This window comes from Halichoeres trimaculatus, unplaced genomic scaffold (genome assembly GCF_033239565.1).
Source record: "Halichoeres trimaculatus isolate MK-OKI-2021-1 unplaced genomic scaffold, fHalTri1.1 fHalTri1_scaffold_1, whole genome shotgun sequence".
Lineage (NCBI taxonomy): Eukaryota > Metazoa > Chordata > Actinopteri > Labriformes > Labridae > Halichoeres > Halichoeres trimaculatus.
Genome location: NW_027437179.1, coordinates 30,467,831 through 30,491,629, shown reverse-complemented (window position 1 = coordinate 30,491,629; position 23,799 = coordinate 30,467,831). Strand labels below are relative to the sequence as shown.

At 39.3% G+C, this 23,799-nt stretch overlaps 4 protein-coding genes across 7 annotated transcripts; 3 read left to right on the top strand and 1 right to left on the bottom strand.

The window, feature by feature from the left end:
- Positions 1 to 539: 539 nt before the first annotated feature.
- On the top strand, positions 540 to 8,725 carry sp1 (sp1 transcription factor). 2 transcript variants are annotated; one of them, XM_074676274.1, is made up of 6 exons: positions 540 to 617; positions 1,230 to 1,303; positions 2,255 to 3,650; positions 5,890 to 6,031; positions 6,261 to 6,451; positions 6,660 to 8,725. In XM_074676274.1, the coding sequence occupies exons 1-6, from the start codon at positions 611 to 613 to the stop codon at positions 6,965 to 6,967; spliced, it is 2,118 nt and encodes a 705-aa protein (XP_074532375.1). In that variant the 5' UTR covers positions 540 to 610; the 3' UTR covers positions 6,968 to 8,725. The 2 variants fall into 2 exon arrangements, with proteins under 2 accessions (XP_074532375.1, XP_074532368.1); XM_074676267.1 differs by having other exon boundaries at positions 5,887 to 6,031.
- Positions 8,659 to 12,690, bottom strand: LOC141795441 (cell division cycle-associated protein 7-like). 2 transcript variants are annotated; one of them, XM_074676322.1, is made up of 8 exons: positions 12,374 to 12,690; positions 11,701 to 12,084; positions 11,319 to 11,414; positions 10,980 to 11,138; positions 10,462 to 10,605; positions 10,119 to 10,268; positions 8,925 to 9,061; positions 8,659 to 8,755 (listed from the first exon to the last, which is right to left on the bottom strand). In XM_074676322.1, the coding sequence occupies exons 1-8, from the start codon at positions 12,485 to 12,487 to the stop codon at positions 8,713 to 8,715; spliced, it is 1,227 nt and encodes a 408-aa protein (XP_074532423.1). In that variant the 5' UTR covers positions 12,488 to 12,690; the 3' UTR covers positions 8,659 to 8,712. The 2 variants fall into 2 exon arrangements, with proteins under 2 accessions (XP_074532423.1, XP_074532432.1); XM_074676331.1 differs by having other exon boundaries at positions 10,980 to 11,135; positions 12,374 to 12,689.
- A 1,282-nt stretch (positions 12,691 to 13,972) lies between these two features.
- LOC141789434 (bone morphogenetic protein receptor type-2-like) lies at positions 13,973 to 17,812 on the top strand. The gene is made up of 11 exons (XM_074668835.1): positions 13,973 to 14,015; positions 14,298 to 14,489; positions 14,581 to 14,745; positions 14,861 to 14,962; positions 15,651 to 15,754; positions 15,842 to 16,063; positions 16,409 to 16,523; positions 16,841 to 16,995; positions 17,165 to 17,321; positions 17,473 to 17,609; positions 17,690 to 17,812. Exons 1-11 carry the CDS (start codon positions 13,979 to 13,981, stop codon positions 17,810 to 17,812), a joined length of 1,509 nt encoding a protein of 502 aa, XP_074524936.1. The 5' UTR covers positions 13,973 to 13,978.
- Positions 17,813 to 19,468: 1,656 nt separating this feature from the next.
- prr13 (proline rich 13) lies at positions 19,469 to 23,408 on the top strand. Of its 2 annotated transcripts, none has more exons than XM_074674967.1 (4): positions 19,469 to 19,621; positions 21,031 to 21,098; positions 21,194 to 21,690; positions 22,706 to 23,407. In XM_074674967.1, exons 2-4 carry the CDS (start codon positions 21,083 to 21,085, stop codon positions 22,745 to 22,747), a joined length of 555 nt encoding a protein of 184 aa, XP_074531068.1. In that variant the 5' UTR covers positions 19,469 to 19,621; positions 21,031 to 21,082; the 3' UTR covers positions 22,748 to 23,407. The 2 variants fall into 2 exon arrangements, with proteins under 2 accessions (XP_074531068.1, XP_074531069.1); XM_074674968.1 differs by having other exon boundaries at positions 19,531 to 19,608; positions 22,706 to 23,408.
- The last annotated feature ends 391 nt before the right edge of the window (positions 23,409 to 23,799 follow it).

The window sequence follows — 23,799 nt, the reverse complement described above, 5'->3', positions numbered from 1 at the left end:
AGTCTCCTTTTTAAGTTTGGTCTCTCAGAAGTAAATGTTCGTCTTCTTAAATTGTCAGGGACTATGTATCAGGATAATGTGAAACTTTACAAGCTAAGGTCATCATGGTAACATTAAACTGAGGGAGTTAGATGTCTGAAAACCCTCTGTCATAACTATAACAAACTAAATCGAAATTACGAGATACTGAGTCTCATTTGTGAGATTCATAACTGAAATTATGAGACACGTAACTGAACAGGCTATATGGTGTAAGACAGAAATATCGTTTTTCAATGGAGGCTAAATATCATTATTCCAACTTGTTTTTTTCCACTATTATTATTATTATTATTATTACTATTATTATTATTATTATTATTATTATTATTATTATTATTATCATCATCATTAATATTATTATTATTATTATTTTACTAAACTCTTGAAACGGTTGTTACCGAATTTCCTCTAAATAATTGTACGCGGCCACACACCATTATGCACACGTGTCCATAAATCGAACGCACCCCTCTGTCTCCTTCATAGGGGCTGCCCGTCAAGTTTGTGTGAAGTTGTGAAAAGTTGTCAACTCGAAAAAGAGCAGAGAAACTCCTCCCGTCTTCAAATTATGAGCAGTAAGTGAACTTTTTTCAACTCAGTGGCATCTTGAGAAAAAAAGCATTGAGCTAACAGTAACGAGTAGAATCAGAGAATGTTGTATGACATGCATTCACCAGTGTAAGTCGGATAAGTTGGTATTGTTCCGCGAGCGTCTCAAGCAGTTTAATAATGACTAACTGCTAACTGTCGGTTCTGAGCTAACAACATTTGGCTGAACAAGTTTAACTCACAGAGGAGTAACTTCTATTCTTTGCTGAAATTTACAAGACTGATAAACTTTATCCACTAACCGTGAGCTAGCCATCTAGGTATATGTAGTGGTTCAGATGAAACTATGTTGGCCTCTGGTACTTTTTCTCAACATGACTTGTTGTGGTTAGTTCATGTTAGCTTAGCTTAAAGGCTAGTTGGCCCTTCAGAAGCTTGTCGCATGGATTTCCTCACATTTCTCCCTTCAGTTACTTCATGTTAGCCACAAATACTCACAAACTTTAGTCGTTTGTGGTAAGTGGACGCAGCGTGTATTTATTTGCCTCCTGAATGATCTGAATGTGACTCCTCTCTTGTTAATTGGTTGGCTGTTTCGATGTTTGAGATAAGTGATCTTACAAACTCTTCCTCCGCAGATCAGCAGCAGGGTGAAATGGCCGCTGTGGAGAGCGGCGGAGGCTTCAGTCAAAAGCGAAACACAAACTCACAAGTAGGTTAACCAGACTTTGTTCCTGTTTTTAGTAGATCAGATGAAAGCTCTGACATATTAACAAAACTCCACAGCAAGCCCTCCCTTCCTTTCTCATGGGTTTGTTTGGATCGTTAGTTCGTTATTGTGGACACTTGTTCGTCTTGTTGACTTTTTCTTCAGAGCACATGTCACTGGGGTGGGGAATGGGCAGGTAAATTTCGCCCACACGGGGTGTTCCCGTCAAACCCCGGCACTTCATGCGCATTTCGCTCGGCCCATTTGGCTGGCCTTGGAGGGGGTGGCTAGAGGAGCGTGTCAGTTTATAGGGCAAAATAAAGTGTGGGAGGGAGATGGGTGGGTTTGGGGGGAGGGGAAGTCGAGCCCGCCGCTGCTCTGGAAAAAATGTGGTCCCTCCCATACTCTCCCACCCTGCTTCCCCCCTGGACTTATTTCCCTGAGGACTGGAAAGAACTGTTGCATGAAATAAGTTTACATTAAAGCAATGTGGGAAATAAAGGATGGTTAGAGCAGCATCTGAAAAGACAGATCAGACTGTATTAGATAGATTTCCTTCTGAACCTCATCAAATCAAATAGCAGTCAATGTGATAAAGAGATTTCACACACTTCTTGATTCGCTCAGGCCAGGTTAGTTTCATGATCTGGGGCTGGACTTTTTTATCTGTGATTGATTACAATTTAATTTTAATGATTTCAGAATTACATATACTGATTCGACAAGTTTAATCAGATGGTCTTGCATTTTGTTGGCACGTTATTTTTTTGTCATATCGGTATAAGTAAGGTTTTGTTAAGTTGCTTTTTAAACAAGTATTTCATCCCTCTTTTTGTGAAGTTTTCTTTAATTTTAGTGATATGTCCAAAAAGAAAGCATCTATGATTAGATGTATTCTTGATGAATTTATTCCCCCTCCTCCCTTTTTCTTTCTTTCATCTCCTCTTTTTTCAGGACTCACAGCAGCCTTCTCCTCTCGCCTTGTTGGCAGCCACATGCAGTCGAATTGATACCCCAGGAGAGAGTGATTCACCTTCAGACCAACAACATAACCAGCAGCAGCTGGACATCAACCAGGGTGTTTTTACCTCCACTGCCAACGGCTGGCAGGTCATCCCTCTCGGCGTTCAAGCATCTTCAGGCACCAACACCATCACCACCGACTCCTCAGGGGTGATGACAGGAGGAGATGCAGGGAAGAGCAGACAGGTGCTGTCACCTGTAAGCACTCAGGGACAGCAGCAGCAGCCACAGCAATATGTAGTGGCTCAGGCTCCATCAGTGCAGGGCCAGCAGGTACTCACCACCATATCAGGCATGATGCCCAACATTCAGTACCAGGTCATTCCCCAGTTTCAAACAGTCGATGGCCAACCACTGCAGTTAACTCAAACTCAGCAGGATTCTGCTGTACCCGCCGCTGCAGCACCAGGGCAGCAGTTTCAGATAGTGTCCTCACCTACTGGCCAGCAGATCATAGCTGCGACCAACAGAGCTGGAGCAGCAGGAAACATCATAACCATGCCTGGTCTCCTTCAGGGAGCCATCCCCATCCAAAACATCAGCCTCGGCAATGGTGTGTTACAGAACCAGCCCCAGTTCTTGGCAAATATGCCTGTATCATTAAATGGAAACATCACTCTGTTGCCTGTCAGTGCTGCAAGCAACACAACAGGAGATTCAAATAACGGAGGGGACACAAGTGGAAACCAGCTCATACAGCAGTCACAGAATTCAGCAACTTCCACCAGTGGGACAGGTTACATGACCAGCGCACCCACCGTCACCACGCAAGCTTCCTCTTTTGGAATGACCCAAACACAGAGCAGCAACGGAGGGATGACGGCAACGTTCCAGCAGAATGCAGCCGCTTCACTAGGTGTCCCGATACAACCAGACAACAGAGACACACAGCAGCCACAGCAGATCCTGATTCAGCCTCAGCAGGTTATCCAAGGGGGGACTCACCTCCAGACCATCCAGGCGAGTAATGTGGCGACCGCAGGGGGTCAGGTGTTCGCAACTCCAACACTCAGCCAGGAAGGGCTTCAAAATCTACAGATCATGCCAAACACAGGTCCCATCTTCCTGCGCACTGTCGGCCCTAATGGCCAGGTGAGCTGGCAGACGATTCAGATCCAGAGTCCTGCGGGACCGCAGATCACTCTGGCCCCAGTGCAGTCCCTTCCCCAGCTGGGCCAGGTTCAGGGAGCTGCTGCTGGCAGTGGAGTATCTGTCAACACAGTGCAGATCCCCGGCATCCAGACCATTAATCTCAACACACTTGGAGGCTCTGGGCTTCAAATGCACCAGCTGCAGACTGTCCCGATAACCATCGCCAGCACAGGAGGTCAGTTACTAGTCTGATAGTAAAATAAAAACAATATTTACATTATTTTTTAAAAATGTTTGCAGCATGTTCCATGAAGTAAACTGTAGTTTTAGATTAAGAATTTATTTACACAAGAACTGCTTTTTACTACATTCTATAATCTCAATGCTGCGCTTTGTTTTTATTCTTTTAATGATCCTTCTTGTAATCCTTGGCATTTAATCTGAAATCCCTATACAAACTAGAATCAGAAAGCAAACATGTGTCCACAGTGTAGTCAACATATTGTATCTCTGTGTTCGATCACTTTTTGCTCTTTGTGTTTTAAGTATACTGGTTAAACCAGTCCAGCTGGGCCCGTGTTGCTCTGGGCTCTTGCTTGTGCTCATGGTGACGTGTTTGTTTACCTGATGAAACCACAACTTATCAGACATTACTCGACAGCCCTGCTACAGTGGGTCAGACATCATTTATGTGCTAAATTCAGGGTGTAGTTTAACCCTCACCTCTTTATCATCAACTTACTCATGTCATGGCCCTTAGTTACAGACTCTTTATGTAGTATTGTGTGTGTGTTCACTCAGATACAGATGTTGGATGTTATTTTGCCTATTATCAAAATCATGACCCACCACATCAGCCAGATCTTTTGGATCCCATTGGAGGAAATAGCCAACCTCTAACGCATCAGCGTCAGTGTTGACATTTAGTCAAGTGTCGTAGTCAAAGTCCGCTTGTTTCAGGTGACCTGGAATTTGATAGTGTGCTCTCATGATGCATATTTGTACAACTAATATTCAAATCTAGTGCATCATACTAGTTAGGACACTGCCAGTCCAACTTTTCTGAAGCCCTGCATATGTTTAGTTCTGAGGAAACATTAAAGCAACAGGTGCTATTCCTCATTTAGGCCTGAGCCTGACTATAGGGTAAGGGTTATTTTTTCTTCTGCTGCTTTAACCCCCAAATTGTCTTGACCATGCTTTAAGTCAAAAGTCCAAATTTTGCACCCAATTTAGTCATGGCAAAAAATGTAGTAATCCAGTGGTTGAGCACCCACAATAGCACCCCAAAATATATAAAACATTCAGCCCCTCTACCAATTTTAACCAAACGGCAACCTCCGGTCTAACAATATGAGGCAATGTAGAAGTGCTAAAATCAGCTGTTTCTCGAGTGTCTGCTTAATGCTGGCTCCGGAAGTCACATACACACCAAGCCAACAAAAAGCAGTTTTCAAAGCAGAAATTGACTTATTTACAGCCTGATTCAAAAACCATCTCCTGCCTGTCTGTCGCTAATTTCATTATGAGCACACTGTATGGGGTGTGAACTTTTTTCAACTCGGCAGTTCAGAGGATTTTAAGATTGGGAGCTCGTCCAATCAAAGGCACAGCTCAGGTCACGTGACGGACAGGTGCCCTATAGCTGTACACAAAGCCCTTGCCACTTCAAATATGGCCGTGATAGCCGATGTGCTTCATTTTCTGTTTCAGAAACAGACAGGGTGACGTCGGGGAGCCTATGTCCATATTTTGGTTTATGGTTTTAACCTACATGCGTTTGGTGCATAATAATCATGCCTAGACCCACAGAATAATTTCTCATCAACAAACTGAAATCCCAACTTGAAGCCAGATAATGTAGCTGAATTTTTGAATTTTAGCATTTTTAGGGGTTTGCAGTGTATGTACTTTAATGAACTTGTCCTGGGTTTTTATCAGATCAATTTCAAATGTGTTCTCTGTGTTTTTGACACGTTGAGGATGAGACGTTGTCGAAGGGTTTACCATAACCCAATGAGAGGCCAAGATAGCAGGTCAAAGTTCTTTTTTTTTTTTTTAAAAAAAGATCTGGACCAAAAACGCTCACACATGTTCAGTGCCAGCCTGAATGCATCCATTTCATCAGGTTAACCTTGAAGTATAGCGCCCCCTTACAGCCATCCACATTCATGACTGTTTGCTGAGGCAGATTCTGCTGTATACAGGGCAGCCTCAACATGGTGCATAGATGTGAGGGCCTGTTAATTGAGGGCCTGTAAATTGCTACTTGTGGCTTTGATTGATTTTGCCATTAATGTGACTTTAAGTGGATCACCTCAGAAATGATATGACCTCAAAACTGCAGGTTACCTGCTGCAGATGTGACTTCATGTGTTTTTGTTAAAGCAGTGTATAACGGTCTTTCCTAAAAGATCTCTTTAAATTCAAATAACTGATTCCACACTTTGTGATGTCTTTTTTCGCTACAGCAGGAGAGCAGGGCTTACAGGCAGGAGGGGAGAGTCTGGATGACAGCACAGCGATGGATGATGAGGACATAAGCCCCCCACCTCAAGGAAGACGTAACAGGAGGGAAGCCTGCACCTGCCCCTTCTGCAAGGACGGAGAAGGACGGTACGTCACTGGCCTTTTCTACCCCATACAACATGTAAATTCAAATGTGATCCAGAGAAACTGTAACACCATAGACTTCATTTTTGGAGTGATTACAGTCCAGTTTCATTAAGTTTCAATAAATCATATACCAAACCTCAGAGACAACCTTCCTGAATGTAAGCTGATTGTAAGTAATCTCCTCCCCTGATAACCTGATCACTCTGTATTCTCCTATTTTGTCCCACAGTGACCCAACTAAAAAGAAACAGCACATTTGTCACATCTCTGGGTGTGGGAAGATCTACGGCAAGACATCCCACCTGAGAGCTCACCTACGCTGGCACACAGGAGAACGGCCATTCGTCTGCAGCTGGTCTTTCTGTGGAAAACGATTCACCCGTTCAGATGAGCTTCAGCGCCACAAGAGGACGCACACAGGTGATGCTGAGCCTTGGCCAAATAAGCATAAATTTGTTCATCTGTGATTTGAATAGTAATATTTTCCTTGTGAAGGAATCTAGATTTACAGATGTGTGTTTTTCTTCTCCCTCTCTGTCTTTCACCACTGTTCATTATAGCTCATGAGTGTCTGGTCAAATCAGACTTTACAAACTTTAACCAATGTTTATTTCTCCTTCTTTATCAGGTGAGAAAAGGTTTGTTTGCCCCGAGTGTCCAAAGCGCTTCATGCGCAGCGACCACCTCTCCAAGCACATCAAAACTCACTCAAACAAGAAAGCTGTGGCTAACGTGGCCAGCGGCACCACCGGCTCCACTGACGCTGGCTCCCCTGCTTCAGTCACAAAAGTGGAACCAGGAGCTCTGTCTGCAAACGAGCAGCACACCATTGTCACCATGGAAACCTTATCTGCAGAGAGCATAGCCCGGTTAGCCAGCAGCGGGATCAACATTATGCAGGTGGACCATCATCAAATCAATGGCAACAGCTACTGAGAACACAGAGGAGCACAGAGGAGCAGGAGGACAGCCTCAGTGGATGATGCATTCAGACATTTGGGTTTAAAGGGCAGAAACCTCTCAAAGGTTTCAGACAGGAGACACTATCCCATTTGAGAACTGAGCAGGAACGAGGATTTCAAATTTGTTTTAGGATATTGGTGGCATTTCAGGGTCAGAGCAGAACTCAAATGTTAGGCAAGAGATGGAATCTAGTTCCCCCTGACTGGAGATGGCACTACACTAACATTTGTTTAACATGAAGACCCCGTTATAGATGATAGTACGATCACAATAAAAACACGCAGACTGACACACTTGGTGTTAAATCGGAGGAAAGTATGCTCTCTACAAGCCCCCCTCCTAGAGAGACGACACTACTGAGTTTATTGCTTGTGGGTCGTACAACTCGTCCTTCCTCTCAGGTGTCTCCTGCCCCTCGACTACCTTCCCCACTGCAGCTCTGAACATCATAACAACCTGAGCAAAAAAAAACATTTAGTTCTTGCCTGTGCTGTCGTAGCGGTTTTAGGGAACCATGCAAACTAACAACCCTGCTACCATAGAAGTTTTACGTTAAACGTTATAGGGTGGAGGGCGTGAAAACATGGGGTGACGACCAGGTCAAAGCCACCAGCACTAATCAGCGAGAGGATGTAAGTGTGTCAGGCCACTGAAATCCTGAGAATAACTCTTTAACCTCTTCTGTGGGTACACACGTTCAAGCCATCATGCTTTGATATGTTTATCATGGCAAAAACATTTAGATTTTTTTATGTAAGTATATATATTTTTGGTAATGTAAAGGCTACAGAAATTCTTAGCTTTGGCAGGATCATCCTTCACAATTGCAAGAGATTGCCTTTCAGTTATATGAACCTCTCATGCACAATCAATCCTAAACTTATATTATTACTTTTATACATATATATGTAGATTAAATGTGTAAACTTACCATCCTTTCTGTCTTGGAGTAATGGATTCTATACAGTCCAGGTCTTTTGATTAACTTTTTCCCCCCATATGTTGTATCTGTCATCTGAGACCTTGCCTTGCAGTCCTTTAAGTTTTTCTTTCCGTGGAAAGTTTCTTGTTTCGTCACATCTGGTCAGAGTTTAATATTTTGTAATAATGTCCAGACAGCAAAAATATGTAAGCTCCAAACCAAATGTTCATACTCATTTTATAAGTAAACGATGAGATCTTTCTTTGGTCTGTAAACTTTCTAATTATTTTTACTCTTGTTAAACGTTTGTTAGAGCTCTAACTGGAAAGGATCCGGCTCGACTTGGACACACAGCCCTTTGTTGTCCCAATATAAGTTGCAAAATGTTTTAAGGGTTGATGTTTAAGATGCTCCTCACCTCTGTTGGGATTTGTTTCTTTGTGTCAGAATTCAGCTTTATTTGAGTAAGAAATTTGTATCTTATATTTTGTCAGAAATTGTGTTTAAAGTCTATAAACTTACTCCATTGGATAACAAGTGCTCTTATTTTTCTGCCCCGTTTTAAATAAGGGATTTTATATTGTGTGTATACAACTACTGCAAATGCCAACAGCTGGATTAAAATTATGAAAACACCTTGCCTCTTTTATTTCTAAATTGTTACAGTACAACAACTCAAGTGTCAGATGATCAACAAATACTTTATTAAGAAGAAAACTGAACAAATTAAAAACAGATTAAAACGCAGTTGTCAATGGAGAAAACAAATGGACAGTTGCTCCCCCTAGTGGTGGTGTCACATCTCTACATCATCCTCACTCTTCAGTTTGTTGCGTAGGCTGTCGGAGAAGAAATAAATTGTAAATGTCTGTTTGTAATTAATTGGCAGCATGATAACCATTTATGTCACTCATTCATCACAAGGAGCTCTCGGGTTATTTTGTGTTGCCATTGCAAAAGTTTGAAAACCTTTGTTGATGAAAGTAGTACACTAGTGGACTCCCTCACCTGCTGAGGTAGGAGTGGACATCAGAGAAGCCGTGGTACTGAGCAAGAGGAAACAGGATGCCAGTTGGGCAGCGGCCTTCCCGCAGGCGGCAGAAACTGCAGTTGCAAATGCCTCTACAGGGAGGACACTTCCACTCCTGTGGAGTCAAAGTAATGGTTAAAAAACAAACTGTTGACGGTGTTTTTGATCTTTTGTGACATACAGCTTGTACAGACAATGAACATCTGTTATTACCTCCACCAAGGAGGTTATGTTGTAGGGAGAGTTTGTCTGTGAACAACATAACTCAAAAAGTAACCAATGGATCTTGATTAAATTTTCAGGAAATGTTCAAAATGTGATACGGAAGAAGTGATTAAATTTTGGTGGCGATCTGGATCACCATCTGGATCCAGGACTTTTTTAAAGGATTCTTTATCATTGTGAGATAGGGCTGTTTTCACCATATGTGTATATAACTCCAAGATAAATGGCCTGATTGCTTTGCCAAAGAATACAAGACAAAGTCACGATAATTTCTGACAGATGTAAAAGCACGAGGCAGATCCTGGTGATATTCTGGATACTAAGATCTGGAATATGAACTATGGACTGAGTCATCAAAATCTTTAACACTGTCAGTTATCAAATTATCGTACAAACCTGCAACTGACACCAAATTGTAGCAGACAGTCTGCTGAAAGGGAGTATAACATTAAAGTAGGGCTAACGTATTTGGTGACAGTCACGGTATGCTTGGTGGAGGTCTGCGTTCTCTGAGTGCTTTTCTAGTCCTAGACTTGATTTTCATCTTGTTACTGATAACTTTACTAGGTGTTTAGATCTAAACTCAAACGAAGAACAACAACCCCTTTAGTCTGAATTTGTATCAAACTTCCTCTTATTCTTCTATATAGTCTATAACCCCCAATTTCAGGGCCCTTTGGATGCTGCTTAAAATGTTGGGCAGAATATTTTCAATGGTAGACAGGTCAATACTGCCAGTTTAGCACAAGGATTCCTCTTCTACAGAGCCATACAGCTGTAACACATGCAGAGTTTTATTTGCCTTTGTCTTGCTGAAATGTGTAAGGCATTGTCTGGATGGTAGCACACGTTTCGCCAAAACATGTATGTCAAATTTTGAATCCTCAGACCACAAAACAGTTTTCTATTTAAAGTGTGTGTGTCTGCAGGGGTTGAAGCAGTCTGACCGGATCAAGCAGCGCCTTTCTGACATCCTCTCCATATCTGTTCCTCAGACATGGCCCGCAGAACTGACCCTGAATCCCTCGACAGTCCTCGCTGCGGCAGCATGTCTTAGTGTCGACAGTTTTCTGACGGCACTGATGGCACGTGGAGCCCTAAAGACACACAGAAACCTCAATCACTGAGAAAGTGGGCAGATTTCACTGAAATTGAAAGTACTAAAGTTTATAGTGTTTCATCCCAAAGGACAACACCAGATATGCTCTAAGGCTTCAGTAAAGATTACTGTAATCGCTTCTACTTTGTATCATTCTAAAATACCCAGCATGAGTCAGGCGGTTTACTTACTGTAACTTTGTTGTAGACTTTATCAGTCATGTTTTCTGCGACCAGCTGGAGTTCATCCTCTGTGATGTCCTCAACAGGGCGGATTACATGAGGTTTCCCCGAGTTAGGACGTGGGGCACCTCTGCGCTGTGGGGCCCTGCGTACCTGAAACACACAACAAGGGGGGAAAAATGTAGTTTTGATTTTCACACACATTAGCCAGATACAGATTGCTAATATAGTGCAACCATCATACATTTTTATAACTCAAAATTCATAAGAAACAAATGTTAGGGCTTGCCAGATAAATAAAAAAAGGAAATTTCAACATTTATTTCTTATCCTGCAAAGAATTTGTAAATGTTGTGAGTCACAAGAGTAACTAAAATCACTTTTTACACTTAAGAAATAAATATTTTGGATTTTAAACCACAGGTTCAGCTTAGATGCAGAATTCCCTAAAGCTCTCCAATCAGCTGTGAGGGCCTGTTGTATTTACTAAATGATCTATGCTGCTCTGAAAAAGTGATCAAGTTAACCTCTAGTAGCTCTTCCTCCAGGTTAAGCTCCAGCTCTTCCTCCTTGCCTTCTTCCTTATGCCCTTCAGAGTCTTCACATGACCCCATAGAGCGTGTAAGTCTGCGAGACGCACGCTCTGGGTTTTTCCTGGAGTCTCCTCCAGAGCGTGGTGGACGCTGCTGGCAAAGTTTGATTTAAAACAAAATCACACTGGTGTATGTGTCTGTTGATTAATACAGTTATTCAGATCCTTATGAAAGGGAGTCTGCCACCTCTTGTTGATTCTATCATTCAAATGTCACAATATGAACATTTCTGTTCAACAATTTCAGGTGAGAGATCACAGATGAGTCACTCACAGTACTTTTCCCCTTTGTCTTTTGTTTGCCAGCTTGTTTTTTCAGAAGGCCTGCCCCTCCTGGCATCTTCTGCAGGTCTGCCATCAGCTGCGCCAACTGTGAGAAAACAGGGAGGATCAAAACAACCAGAGGCAGCAGCTGGAGACTTAGTCATTCTGGCAGGGAAACAGTTGGTGGCATGTGATACTGAAAGTATTTTTGCAGTGCTTTCACAATTTCCTGAACTTTATAGCAACAGGTTTCAATCAGTAGAACTCAGGGTGGTGATAAAGTGTGACAATGTAACTTGTCCCCTATGAGCCAGCTGCTTTGCATGAAACCTGATACAGATGTCTTTATAGCTCACATGCACACAAGCACATGGTTCTGTGTTGTGATTTACCATTGCTTTGTTGGCCATAATGTTCTGTTGTCTTTTGGCTAGGAAGTTATTAGGAGCCTCTTCTCCTGAATCAGATCCAAGCTCCTCCTCAGCAGGTGGTTGAGCCACCTCTGTATCCTCATCTTCAGCTTCAAATTTAACCTGTTTCATCCTCTTAGCCTGGCTGGTTCTTCCTGCCCGGTTAATCCCTCTTTTCTTTGTCTTCTTTTCTTCTTCCTTATCCTCCTCAGTATTATCATCAGTGGACTGCTGGGTAGAGGAGGTGGAGCGGAGAACCACCCTCAGGCTGAATGATTGTTTTCCTGGTAATGACTTGGATGTGGCCTTCTTACTCCTGGGGGGAAACTTGGACTGGGCCTTCTCTTCATGTTCTGAATGTGACTTCTAAACAACAGGGGTAGAGATGGTTTCTCATTAAACTGTTGTCGTTTACCATAAACTGTTTAATAAAGGTATTCACACTAAAGGCTAGGCCAACGACAAGTATTTTTTTCAGTTGCGTTAAAGTGAAGAAGAACTGACCAACTTTATTAAATCCCAACTGGCTAGAATTCTTGATTGGATATCACCACATAACAAATAAACAATAAAATATAAATGATCATCATCACGTAATTTCAGTTGGTGTGGTTTTATGTTTAAAAGCTTTGATTTAAGCGAAAAAAAAACTTACATTTTCGTCGTAGTCGCTGAGCTCACTGTCAGAGAAGCCATTAAATGTTCGCTCATTTTCAGAGTCCCCCGCGAACACATCAGCTAAAGCTAGCTCTTTTTTAACGGAGGGCATAATCGAAGGAGTAAAACAGTCTGAGGTATGATAATAAACTGTATTACGTATTTTAGATAATAAAAGTTGTATGACGTTATTTCACCGTGGCTGCTAGAGTTGAGTCATTTGACACTCATTGACAAAGCTGCTCCACCGCTCGGTACTGTCAGACGTTTGGCTAGCTAGTTGTGCTCGCGCGCACGTGCCCGCCCAATTAATGCTTTTAGGGGCGCGTGATTCGTAGATTGGAACACCACTGTTTTCTATGGAAGCCGGGTAAAAGATAATAATAAGGAAACTTGGTCGAATACATAATTTATATTTATATATTACATTTATATTTACATACATATACATACCTACATACAAACATACATACTTGGTGGAAACAAGCTGCTATGGTTTTCACCTTGATCAAAGCTTTTCTTTTTCTTTTTAAGGAGGTACATATCATGAAGCCTGTCATACACACACACACACACACACACACACACACACACACACACACACACACACACACACACACACACACACACACACACACACACACACACACACACACACACAAAGTATTTTAAGGCCAAAATAAAAACCTTCTTCTTTTTGAATCAGGGACAATCTCTGTTTTAGCCCTGAACTGCACTATTACCACAATAACTTTTATCAAAACTCTTTTAAACATCATTTTTTAAATTTTATTTTCATATTTATCAATTCTATTTAATTAGATTTTGACTATTTCTAATTTTATGAACTTTATTTTTATTCTAACTCATTTTACACTTTTTTTTCATTTTACTGATTCTGCAGTTTTCATTAGATCTCATTGAAGTGCTTTAAAGTGCTTTATAGATAAAGTGATTTAAATTGCTTTATAAATAAAGTGCTTTATAGTGCTTTAAAGTGCTTTATATATAAAGATGAGATGAGATCTGACCATATCATTTTTTACTGCACTGATTTTATTTACTTTTGATTATTACGTATGACTCTTCTCACATGTCTGTTTTCTGATGTCTGTCTTCTTTTGTGAGGCACTTTGGGCTGCATTTTTTAATGTATGAAAAGTAGCTATGTAAATAAAGGTGAGTTTGAAAAATAAAAAGAACAAAACAACTGCTTCAGTGAAAAAGTGGGTTTGTGTTGCTGTGTGTAAATCATTTGATTATTCTTTCAGAAGTCTGTGTTAAAAAGTTAAATTCTGTAGTTGAATTCTTCGCCATCATTGGTCCAATGATTTTGTCCTTGAGTTTACCTGAGGTCCTGAGGTATTTAGCCAGCTGCAGTCAGTCCCACATTTAGGTGCAGATGAGATGCTGTTACAGTGGAAAATCATTATAATAATAAGTTTTATATTCCCACAGCTTACTGAAGGGCAGAAGACAGTGTGTAGGACGTGCAGGTGTGTGGCAGTGGGAGTAATGCCGGGAAACATGGGAAACTCCTCTCACATTCCCAGGCCTGATAAGGTCTTAATCACTGCATGGCTGGTCTTGGCTCATAGTGACAATGATCCTGCAACAGTGGTGGCTGTTTTCAGCTCTGGGTAAGTGAATCGATTATCAGGAAAGCGGATTTTTTTCTTCTCTGTGTCAACTCTTTAATCATAAGTGATTTAAAATGTGAAATAGATCCTACAACACAAGACTCAGTGATGAAACTGTTGCTTTTATTTACCTTATCCTGATATTATTAGCCAAAAATAAAAACTGTGACTTTAACAAAAAGTTATAAAAAAAAAAAATGGGAAAGAGGGAAAAAGTAATTCTCCACGAGTTGTCAAACCAAATCTTCAGGAGCTGTTTCTCTTTTTTCCTTCCCTTGCCAGAATGCATCTTTTTCTGCATCTCCAGCCAGTCTTTGCTTCAAAAGAGACAGTGTGCTTTCCAAGTGTCTCCTCAGAACAACAAATATACAGCTGCTGGCAATGTGAGTGGCACAGTGCAGCTTTGTGAGAACACTCAGTGCTGTGTTGGCTATTTTCTGATAAATGGTGGCCAGCCAAAGGTCGATCTTCTTGGTGAGAAACTATGGTCTAGTCCTTAAATCTACAAGTATTTTTTAACAAGTAGGCCATGTATAACTTCCTGTTTCTGTTTTTTACTTCATAGCTTGTGATGTAGCTGAAAAGTCATGCCCAGATGAAACCTGTAAGGCTCAAGTCCGCTTCAACGGTCGCCTCATCAAGTGTGTCTGTAACACAGACCTCTGCAACACTAACATCACCTGGATCCCAGAGTCTGAGGCGCCTCACCCCACATACTCTTATTCTTCTGGTATGTAAAAAGGAGATAACATAAATAACTAAAGTTTCAGTGTTTAATTTATTTAACGAAATGATCTGAGTAATAAACACACTGAGGAATTAAGTAATGTGTTGTTTCTCTTTAGATGAAATATTGAAAACCACTGGAATAATTCTGCTGGGAATTCTGCTGGTTCTGTGCTTCATGATTGTTGCTGCCAAACGGAAAGGCCTCTTTAAAGAGAAAAGTAGGTTAATTTTTCATATGGCAACATCAATATAGTAGTGAATTGTATTTCTTGTGTTCTCCAGAGAATGATACAAATTTCATCTTTCTATCTTATCGGTAGTGACAATTTGACTGTCCTGGTTGTGGTATTCATAAATGAAACCTTTTACTGTCAGTGATAAATGACAAAGTGAAGAGAAAATATATTATTTCTTATCCCATTTTTCAGTTTGCCAATACAGTGAGCAAACTGTTGATATCTATAGATTTTAACCAAACAACAGTTTTTTTTATCTGCATCCTCTAGGTTAAGAAAATAAAGTCCCCCCCGAGCAGTTTAAAATAGGAACAGGTGTAAGCGCCTCTTTATCGGCTGCTATTATAAAGTATTGTTTTGTATCTGATACCCTCTGTGCTGTTTCAGGATTGGAGAATCACATTCTTCAGGCATGTTTTCACAGTTTCTAGATTAAGATACAGCTTCCATGATGTCTTGTGTTTTCCCTCTGCTGGACTGACCTTGGTGTTTATCTCTACTGTAACACTCCCTTTTGCTGCTGTCCTTTGTTACACGTCAAACAGTATCCATCTTTTCTAACACTGTTCACTCAGGTAAGCTGAGTGATCAAAGGGACTTCAGTGCAGGTGTTTGTCAGATTATGGTTAAACTGCATGTGTTTGAATAAAAAAGAGTTTTCTTATTTCAGAGGAGAACCCACCGTCTTGTGATGAATATGACTTCACCAGATTGTGTTCCTGCCAAACAACCAAAACCTCTGAGCTCGACATTTCTAACATTGAACTACAGCAGGTAAGCCAAACCATCAGTTAGCTATATGCTATATGATCTTTATGACCCATGTATCATCTGTGTACTGTTATTCTAAACTTTTTTCAGATTGTGAGCCAGGGGCATTTTGCCACGGTGTGGAAGGGGAACTACCAGGGATCAGAGGTGGCAGTGAAAGTTTTCCCTCCAGGTTGGACTGATAAATGGACTGCAGAGAAGGAAGTTTATGAGCTTCCACTGATGACGCATGCTGGGATTGTGCCTTTCTTAGGCTGTGGGAGGAAACCAGAAGGAGGCCGTTTGCTGATGGTGCTGCAATTTGCTGAATATGTGAGTGAAATTCAGGAAAGAGTAAGAGTAGTTAAAGAGAAGGTAGAAGAAAGGGTGAAGACTTTCATATGCTTTATGTAGACAATTATTATTATTATTATTATTATTATTTTATAATATTCATGATTGATTTGACCAAAAAGGCTTCCAAATCTTATAAAGGAAAAGACCAGAAACACAATATGAAACAACTATGGAAGTCAGATAATAAATGACAACAAAAAGGATAAACACAAAAACTAAAGGTCCCTAAGTTCATGTCACGATTGTATAGCTGAGGCCAGTTTACCCAGTTTGCATTCAACTCCTTCATGGACATATCAACTGGTGTTCCTTTGATTTCAGGGTTCTCTCCACTCGTTTCTGTGTAAACACGCCACCAACTGGATGATGTCACTGAAACTCTGTCAGTCTTTATCACAGGGACTTTCCTACCTCCACTCTGACCTTCACAGACATGGTATGGGCAAGATTGCCTCTGACTCATGGTGATGGATGTGATTTATTTTGCATGGCAAATACAACCAACAGCAATTACTTTATTGAATCAAACACCTTATTATGTATATTTAAAATGTTTACATAAAACTTAAAACAATTAGACACTGTAAAATAATTCATCTCTATAGCATCTTCATAGTTATATAGTATGTGAAATATTGGTTCAGTAATTTATCTGTCATATAAAGTGGTCAAACATAGGTGGAAAACTTCCAGGCTTTTTGGCTAAACCAATCAAAATCTTCCCATCATCACAGATGTGTTTTTTTCATGCAGATGTGCACAAACCTCCCGTTGCCCACAGAGACTTGAGCAGCTTCAATGTGCTTGTGAGAGCAGATGGGACCTGTGTGCTGTGTGATTTTGGATGTTCTACCATCCTGCGCTCTTGTTCAGGACGACTTTCACAGAGCTTTGCAACAAAAACAGAAGTAAGAAAAAACCCCCACAAATCTGATCAAGATAAGGGTCCAGTTCCAGACTGAAATACAGCTGCTTCTGTTGTCTCTGGTCGAAAATTTCCTTAATATTACAGATATAAACTAAGAAATAGAATCTTGTATATTGAAACAGATGTTTTGTATTTCTGTTGATCTGTAGAGTCATGCTCTGCTGGGGACACTGCGCTACATGGCCCCTGAGATCCTTGAAGGCTCTGTAAACCTCAGCAACACCTGGTGTCTCCTGCAGGGGGACATCTATGCTCTGGGACTGCTGCTGTGGGAGATCTGGATGCACTGCTCTGATTTATTTGAAGGTAAAAAGAATTAATTTCCCTCTTATCCAAGTGAGGTTTTAAGTGTAGTTGATGAAGGTGCAAAGGGAGACATGGCATCTTAAAGCAAAGAGAACTCATGAATACCACACCAATTCATTGTTAGAGTTTATTCCAATGTCTCCATCTGCAGGCAGCTCTCCTCAACAACATCTGTTGCCGTATGAATCTGAGCTCGGAGTCAAGGTTACTCTAGAAAGCCTCATTTTGCATGTATGTTACATGGACAAGAGACCCTTGATACCTAAACACTGGAGACTGCTACCACAGGTATTCTCACACAGGACCTTTTTACTTGATCATACAGTTTTTTGTGTTCAAAAAATAAAATAAAACTGCACATCTTTCAGGGGCCCGTGCTACAGGAGCTCCTCGCAGATTGTTGGGACTGTGATCCAGATGCTCGGCTGACTGCTCAGTGTGTTGCAGAGAGGCTAGAAAGATTAGCTTCTATGCCAGCTTGTTTGTTTTAATGAGTGTTTTTCCCTTATATTAATGGTTTATCATAATCTGAATAATAATTTTTTACCTTTCTCTTGTAGTCACTAATTTTAAACTTTTCATATACTATAGCTAAAACAGTAGCTCTTTGACGAACACTCACTTATTTTGGTCACTATACTAAAAACAGAAAACCGGGATAATACATTCTAACAAACTTATCCTTTATAACATTTCACTGTGTATCTATTCAATGTTGTAATTTTTTTGCTTCATTTTTAAAATCTGTTTATAGCTGACTGTTTTGAAGCATTTCAACTTATAGTTGCAGGACAATTGCATGAAAAGCAAAAACAAGTCATATCCACATAAATCCAGTGACCCTGGGTGTAAAGCTCACTGATTGCCCTGAAAGTGTTTTCAACATTATACACCAAAAAACGAAGGAGAAATATGAATAAACACCAGCTGGATTTCAGGGTCCTGTGAAGTACATGATGAGTCACTGTGAATAGATCAGCTAAAAGTAATCAAAAATAATAATAACAATTAATGTTGTTATTGAAGTCAGTGTCCGCACTGCTATGACAAGTCAAAATGATTAATGTGAAAGATTTCTGGTGTTTACACGAAGAAAGGAGTTGCATATTAATTGAACATTGTTTGCTTATTCAAGTTGTAAAGTTGATTTGATCTTCTTTGCTGTTATTTTTGTCTTTTAAAAAATTAATAAAATGCTAACTCTATTAGACTCTGGAAATACCTTGGATTTTTCCCTCCCATTTTATGGTTCTGAATATAAAGCCAAATTTAAGGAATCTTAAACAGTGAGAATTTCATAATTTCCCATCCCGGCATCTTTTTATTCTTGAATAAGAAACGCTTTATTCATTTTTTGCTACCTTGGATAGAAAAATTCAACTTTCATAATGATGAACGTAAAACATGATAGTTTCATGTATCCATAATGAAATGATATTTTAATATAACATGTTTGAAATGCATATTTATTACTAAATGTCCAGTTACACTAAATTGTTGGACCCTATCATGCTGGATGTGACAGGGCCCTTTCGCCTGCCATTACCTAGCACATAGTCCCACCATAAAAGCCATTGGGGATACAAGAAATGCTTTCAGTCAACTTTTTAGAAATATTTAGCTTTTTTTTTTTTTTTTTTTTTTTACATATGTTCTACTTCTAGACTTCTAGGAAATTTTAGTGTGGCTTTAGATTGACCACTAATTGAAAAAAAAAAAAAAGATTAAACCAAGCACTGATATCAGTGGCAGAACTCACCCCAAACAGTGCTAGAATTATCTTACCAAATGATGTCACTTCCTTTAAGGTGTGTGCATCACTTCAATTAAGACGTTTTAGGATAATTTTGATTTTTCCGAAATAACTGCTCCAGGACAGATTATATGCATACATTTCAGTTAGAATGTCTCCAAAGCTGCTGAGAGCTTTGTGTTGTATGTTTCAATTAATTACACCACTGATGTCATGGATTTTTTTGAAACATTGTTGCGTATGAATCATCAGAGGTCAGGTGTTTGTTGCTCCTCCTGCAGTGTTCACCTTGTATTGGCTGGGCGTCAGCATCAACATTTCCATTCTTACTGTAGTGCTCTATGGTATTGCCACAGAAACCAGTAGAACTACTTTCATTCGAAGCTGGTCTTTGGTCTTTTGCCATTACGTAAACACTGCGTAGCCTTTAATAGCGGGCGTGGCTTCCTCCTGCTTATCTGCTGCTTCCGCGCTGCTCGATGCGGAAGAAAAACAGGGAGCCAAACATTCCAGAAGGAGTCAACCAGACCTAAGGCAAGTTTTCAAGGTAAGATAGTGATTGTGAGTGACTTATGTGGCACCAAATAGTGAAACTGTGGCGATATTCTTATTAGTTTTTTCATCACTTATCATGTTTGTTGTTCTCTAAAAATAAGAGAAAGTGTTGTGAAATCCCTGTTTTCGTTGGTTGTATCAAACACGTCATGACATGTGATAAGTGGGTCTACGTTTACAAAACTGTGTGAAAACAATGCGATCAAAAGCTTAGGATTTGACAATAAAGTTGCTCATAGTAAGTCAAATTAAGCTTAACTTTAAATGACAGGAAGCTGCATTGCTGATTTTTTTTTGTAGGTGTGTCAGGTCAGAAACTAATTGTGTAGTTTGTGTGCTTTCCTTGATGTGAATTACACTGTCATTCAAAAGTCATTATATATACACAAAATTCTTGCTTTGAACGTTCATTATGGTGTTGTCGATTTTTTTCTAAGGTATTCAAACAAGCAACAACAAGCAAAGTTTAAATAACTGGCTATTTTAGGGTTCATATCATATCATATCATATCATATCATATCATATCATATCATATCATATCATATCATATCATATCATATCCACTTTAATTAATCGAAAAGAGAACTATTGTGCCAGAGTAAGAAATGAACAAAGGTAAAATATAACAAGCTGTTAGTAGTTAATAAATAAAATACCAATTAAAAAAAGCAAATGTAAGTAAATGTAATCAGATAGTATAAGTATCAAAGTAGAAATCTAAATCAAAAAGTGTACAGGTCAAGTCAAATGCAGAAAATAGTGCCTAAATTAACAAAATAAATAAAAGAGTGCAAAGAGTGATAAAAAAAAAGTATAATTGAGTTGTACATTTACAATGTAACACATGAGAAAAAAACAAAACAAACCACTGAAATATTGTTACACAAAACTAATACTCCTGCGGCACACATTAAACCTATTAATCAATCAATGAGTCATTTAATCAAAACGAAAATAAACCAAAAAACTGTTCCCCCTAATAATTTTTTTAAAATTTATTTTAATTGTAGGGAGTTATGTTTAAGAAGTTTTTAAGAAATGACAAAAACTGTTAGGTTATTGGCCGTTAAAGATAATTGAGATGTTACTTTCCATTCATCATCAAAGAGGTTTGTGATTTTGTGAAATAAAAACAAAAAAATATCTGATTCAAGTTTTTTAATTTTGTTTTTGGAGTTTTGCCACTTTTAGAACGGTATCTGTAGCTGATATAGAAAACAACATTTGATAGATGTGAATAAAAAAAAGAAAGCATTTATCTCAGCTCAGAGAGTACGAGTTTAAGTTAAAACCCACATTTAAACTTCTCAGATACCTTATAATTACATCCAGGACAAAAGCATTATATTACATGTCGTCATTTCCACTTTTTAAAAGAATGTTTCCTGATGTTTCCTCAGGTTTTGTGCACCAAGTGGAGTGTTTGTGACTTTTCTGCTCTAAAAGATTGCCATGTGGCCAAACCAAGGTGAGATAAAATAAGTGGAATATGTATTTTCATAGTTCTGTTTTTGTTGGGGTATTTTTTGGAATAAGATGAATTTTAATTATTATGTACATCAGGTCCTCCTGCTCCAATGGGCCCACCAAACCCAGCCTACCCTCCTGGCTACAACCCTGCATGCCCTCCAGCTCCCGTTCCAGGAGTCTTCCCCCAACCTCCACATCCAGCTTACCCTGCTGGTCAGTTTCCAGCTGGTGTGGCCCCAGGCATGGTACCTCAAGCAGCTCCAGGGATGATGCCCTATGGAGCTCCAGGGCTTCATCCTTATCCTGCAGCTCCTGGTGGATATCCAGTTGTCCCCCCTGCCGGTGTTCACCCAGGCCCATACCCGCGCTCTCCCAAAGGAGGTCACAAAGGCCACCACAAAGGCCACCACAAGGGTCATTATGGTGGTGGGCTAAATCCCATGACGGGTGCATTAGCTGGAGGATTAGCAGGAATGGGAATGGCTGGAATGGGAATGGGGATGGCTGGTCATAAAATGAACAAAAAGATGAAGAAGAAGATGAAGAAAGCACATAAGGGATACAAACACGGGCACCACAAACATGGCAAGGTGAGCATAAGTTTGTAGACACCCAAATCAGAAATTATTTTTGTTCCCTAGGTGGAAATTGCTTTTTAGTTACAGCTACTCCCTTCAAAAAATGTTAAAAATAGGAAGTACAAAATATTAAATTATAAAATGTAAGAAAGTGCAAAATATAAGAAAAAGTACAAAATGGAAGCACAAGTGTAATGTGAAATTGTAGTATAGAATATAAGTATAAACATTTAAAATGGTATAAAAATAGTGAAATGAACTATGGATTGCTGCAAAAATACTGAAATTAAATTAAAATGCTTATTGCACAGAAGATAATTATTGCACTTTTTGTTTCAGAAAGAAGTTGATGTTTCTAAAATTTTCAGATTCCAAATATTGAAATTTAAATGTTCATACTAGAAAAAAAGATAAAACTGCTCCTGCTCTTGCTATCATATCCTAACTTTATTTCATACCTTCACGAAATAGTGTTAGTGTCATGCCTCATGGGTGTAAAATGTCACACAGCTTCAGAGACACACTACTACTATAGGGGCCCAACAGGTTTACATTTTTTTAGAGGTGTGTAAAATTGTAGCCAACAACAGTTTGTCACTAGATTGTGTGATGAGACCTGGGGCTTTGATAAAAACACACAAAACTTTCGATTAAGAGTAGTGCTTAAGGAAAGTAAGTGTCCTTTTACTCTAGTAATCAAATGTTTAATTGTACAAATTTATTCTTTATCAACTAATCTGCTAAAGGTTAGTGTATCAACAGAAGAAAAATAGATATAATTAACTTCATTACCTCTCATTGTAGAACAAATAGAAAATTAATCAAATCCTTGGACGCATTATATTCCATGCAGTGATTTTAGTTATCGTGCCTTGAAATAACTGAATGATACCATTCTCTCTATGTGTCACTTGAATGTCTTATCTGACTCTGTCTACTTTCAGAACAACAGGTCAAAGCCAACCTTTTACAGGCAATGAAGACTATAATTTTTGTATCAAAATTATGTTTTTTCCCCCCTCAACAGTCTTCCAGCAGCAGCAGCAGCAGTAGCAGTGACTCAGACTGAGTGGACCAGTTCAAGACAGACATCAACAGAAATGCTGTTCTGCAAAAGGGCATCCTATTAACACTGAACATGCAAATGTCATACTTCTGAAAAGAGATCTGGAAAATATGTCCTGTTTTATCATATACTTTATCTTAAATTCACAATTTTAACAAACACTTCCATAGTGGCTGTGTTACGGCAATACAAAATGTTATATTGATTTTCTTCTTTTTTCAACTTAGATTTTGATTATACATAGGTTTCTATACACATTGGGGAGCAGTGGTTTATTCTGTAAGGTTTGGCATACGTACCACAGGGTGAGAATTTCAAGTACTATCAAATCTTGCATCTGGGGTAGTAGTATGAGAGCAGCAACATATACATAGGATCCTATTTCTGGGTAAGTCTGTATTTTTGTGTCTATAGCTTTGTTAAACCCACTGTAATTTATAACAATAAGTACTTAAAGCATTTATTTTATTTTCAGGAACAGGGAGAGGCTTTTACTATTAAGCCTAAACAGAGTGTTTTTTGTTTTGTTTGTAATTTTGATTACTTGCAGAAAATCCAGCCTGAGTTGCCTAGTTGTGTTTTGCTAATTCTCATATGTGTAAAGGATGTTCTTTTAATACTGATCAATAAATAAATGTAAATACAAAGCCATGTTTTATGTGTGTTGGCAGTTGTAGCACTAATGTAAATATATGTACATTGTTGTCCATTTATAAAGTTATTTCACTCATGTGGAACACTTTATTTATTGCCTCAATGTGTACTAAAGTTTCATGTGTGCAATAATGTAATGCACCAGTTTACTCATATGTAAAGCCATCATTATCCAACACAATTTAACACATATTCTAACACATTTCTATTTTACCTTATCTTTACTACGGGTGGATCTTATCTTGTGTTATCTTATCCTAAAAGGAAATGTAGTACACTCTGTGCCCACTAGTGTCATAAATAAATATTTTAAGTTTCTAATTAAGATTATATCAGAAAATAGGTGTAACAAGCATGTGTGATGATTGTGTTTAAGCGTTTGATTCTCGAGCAACATCGTT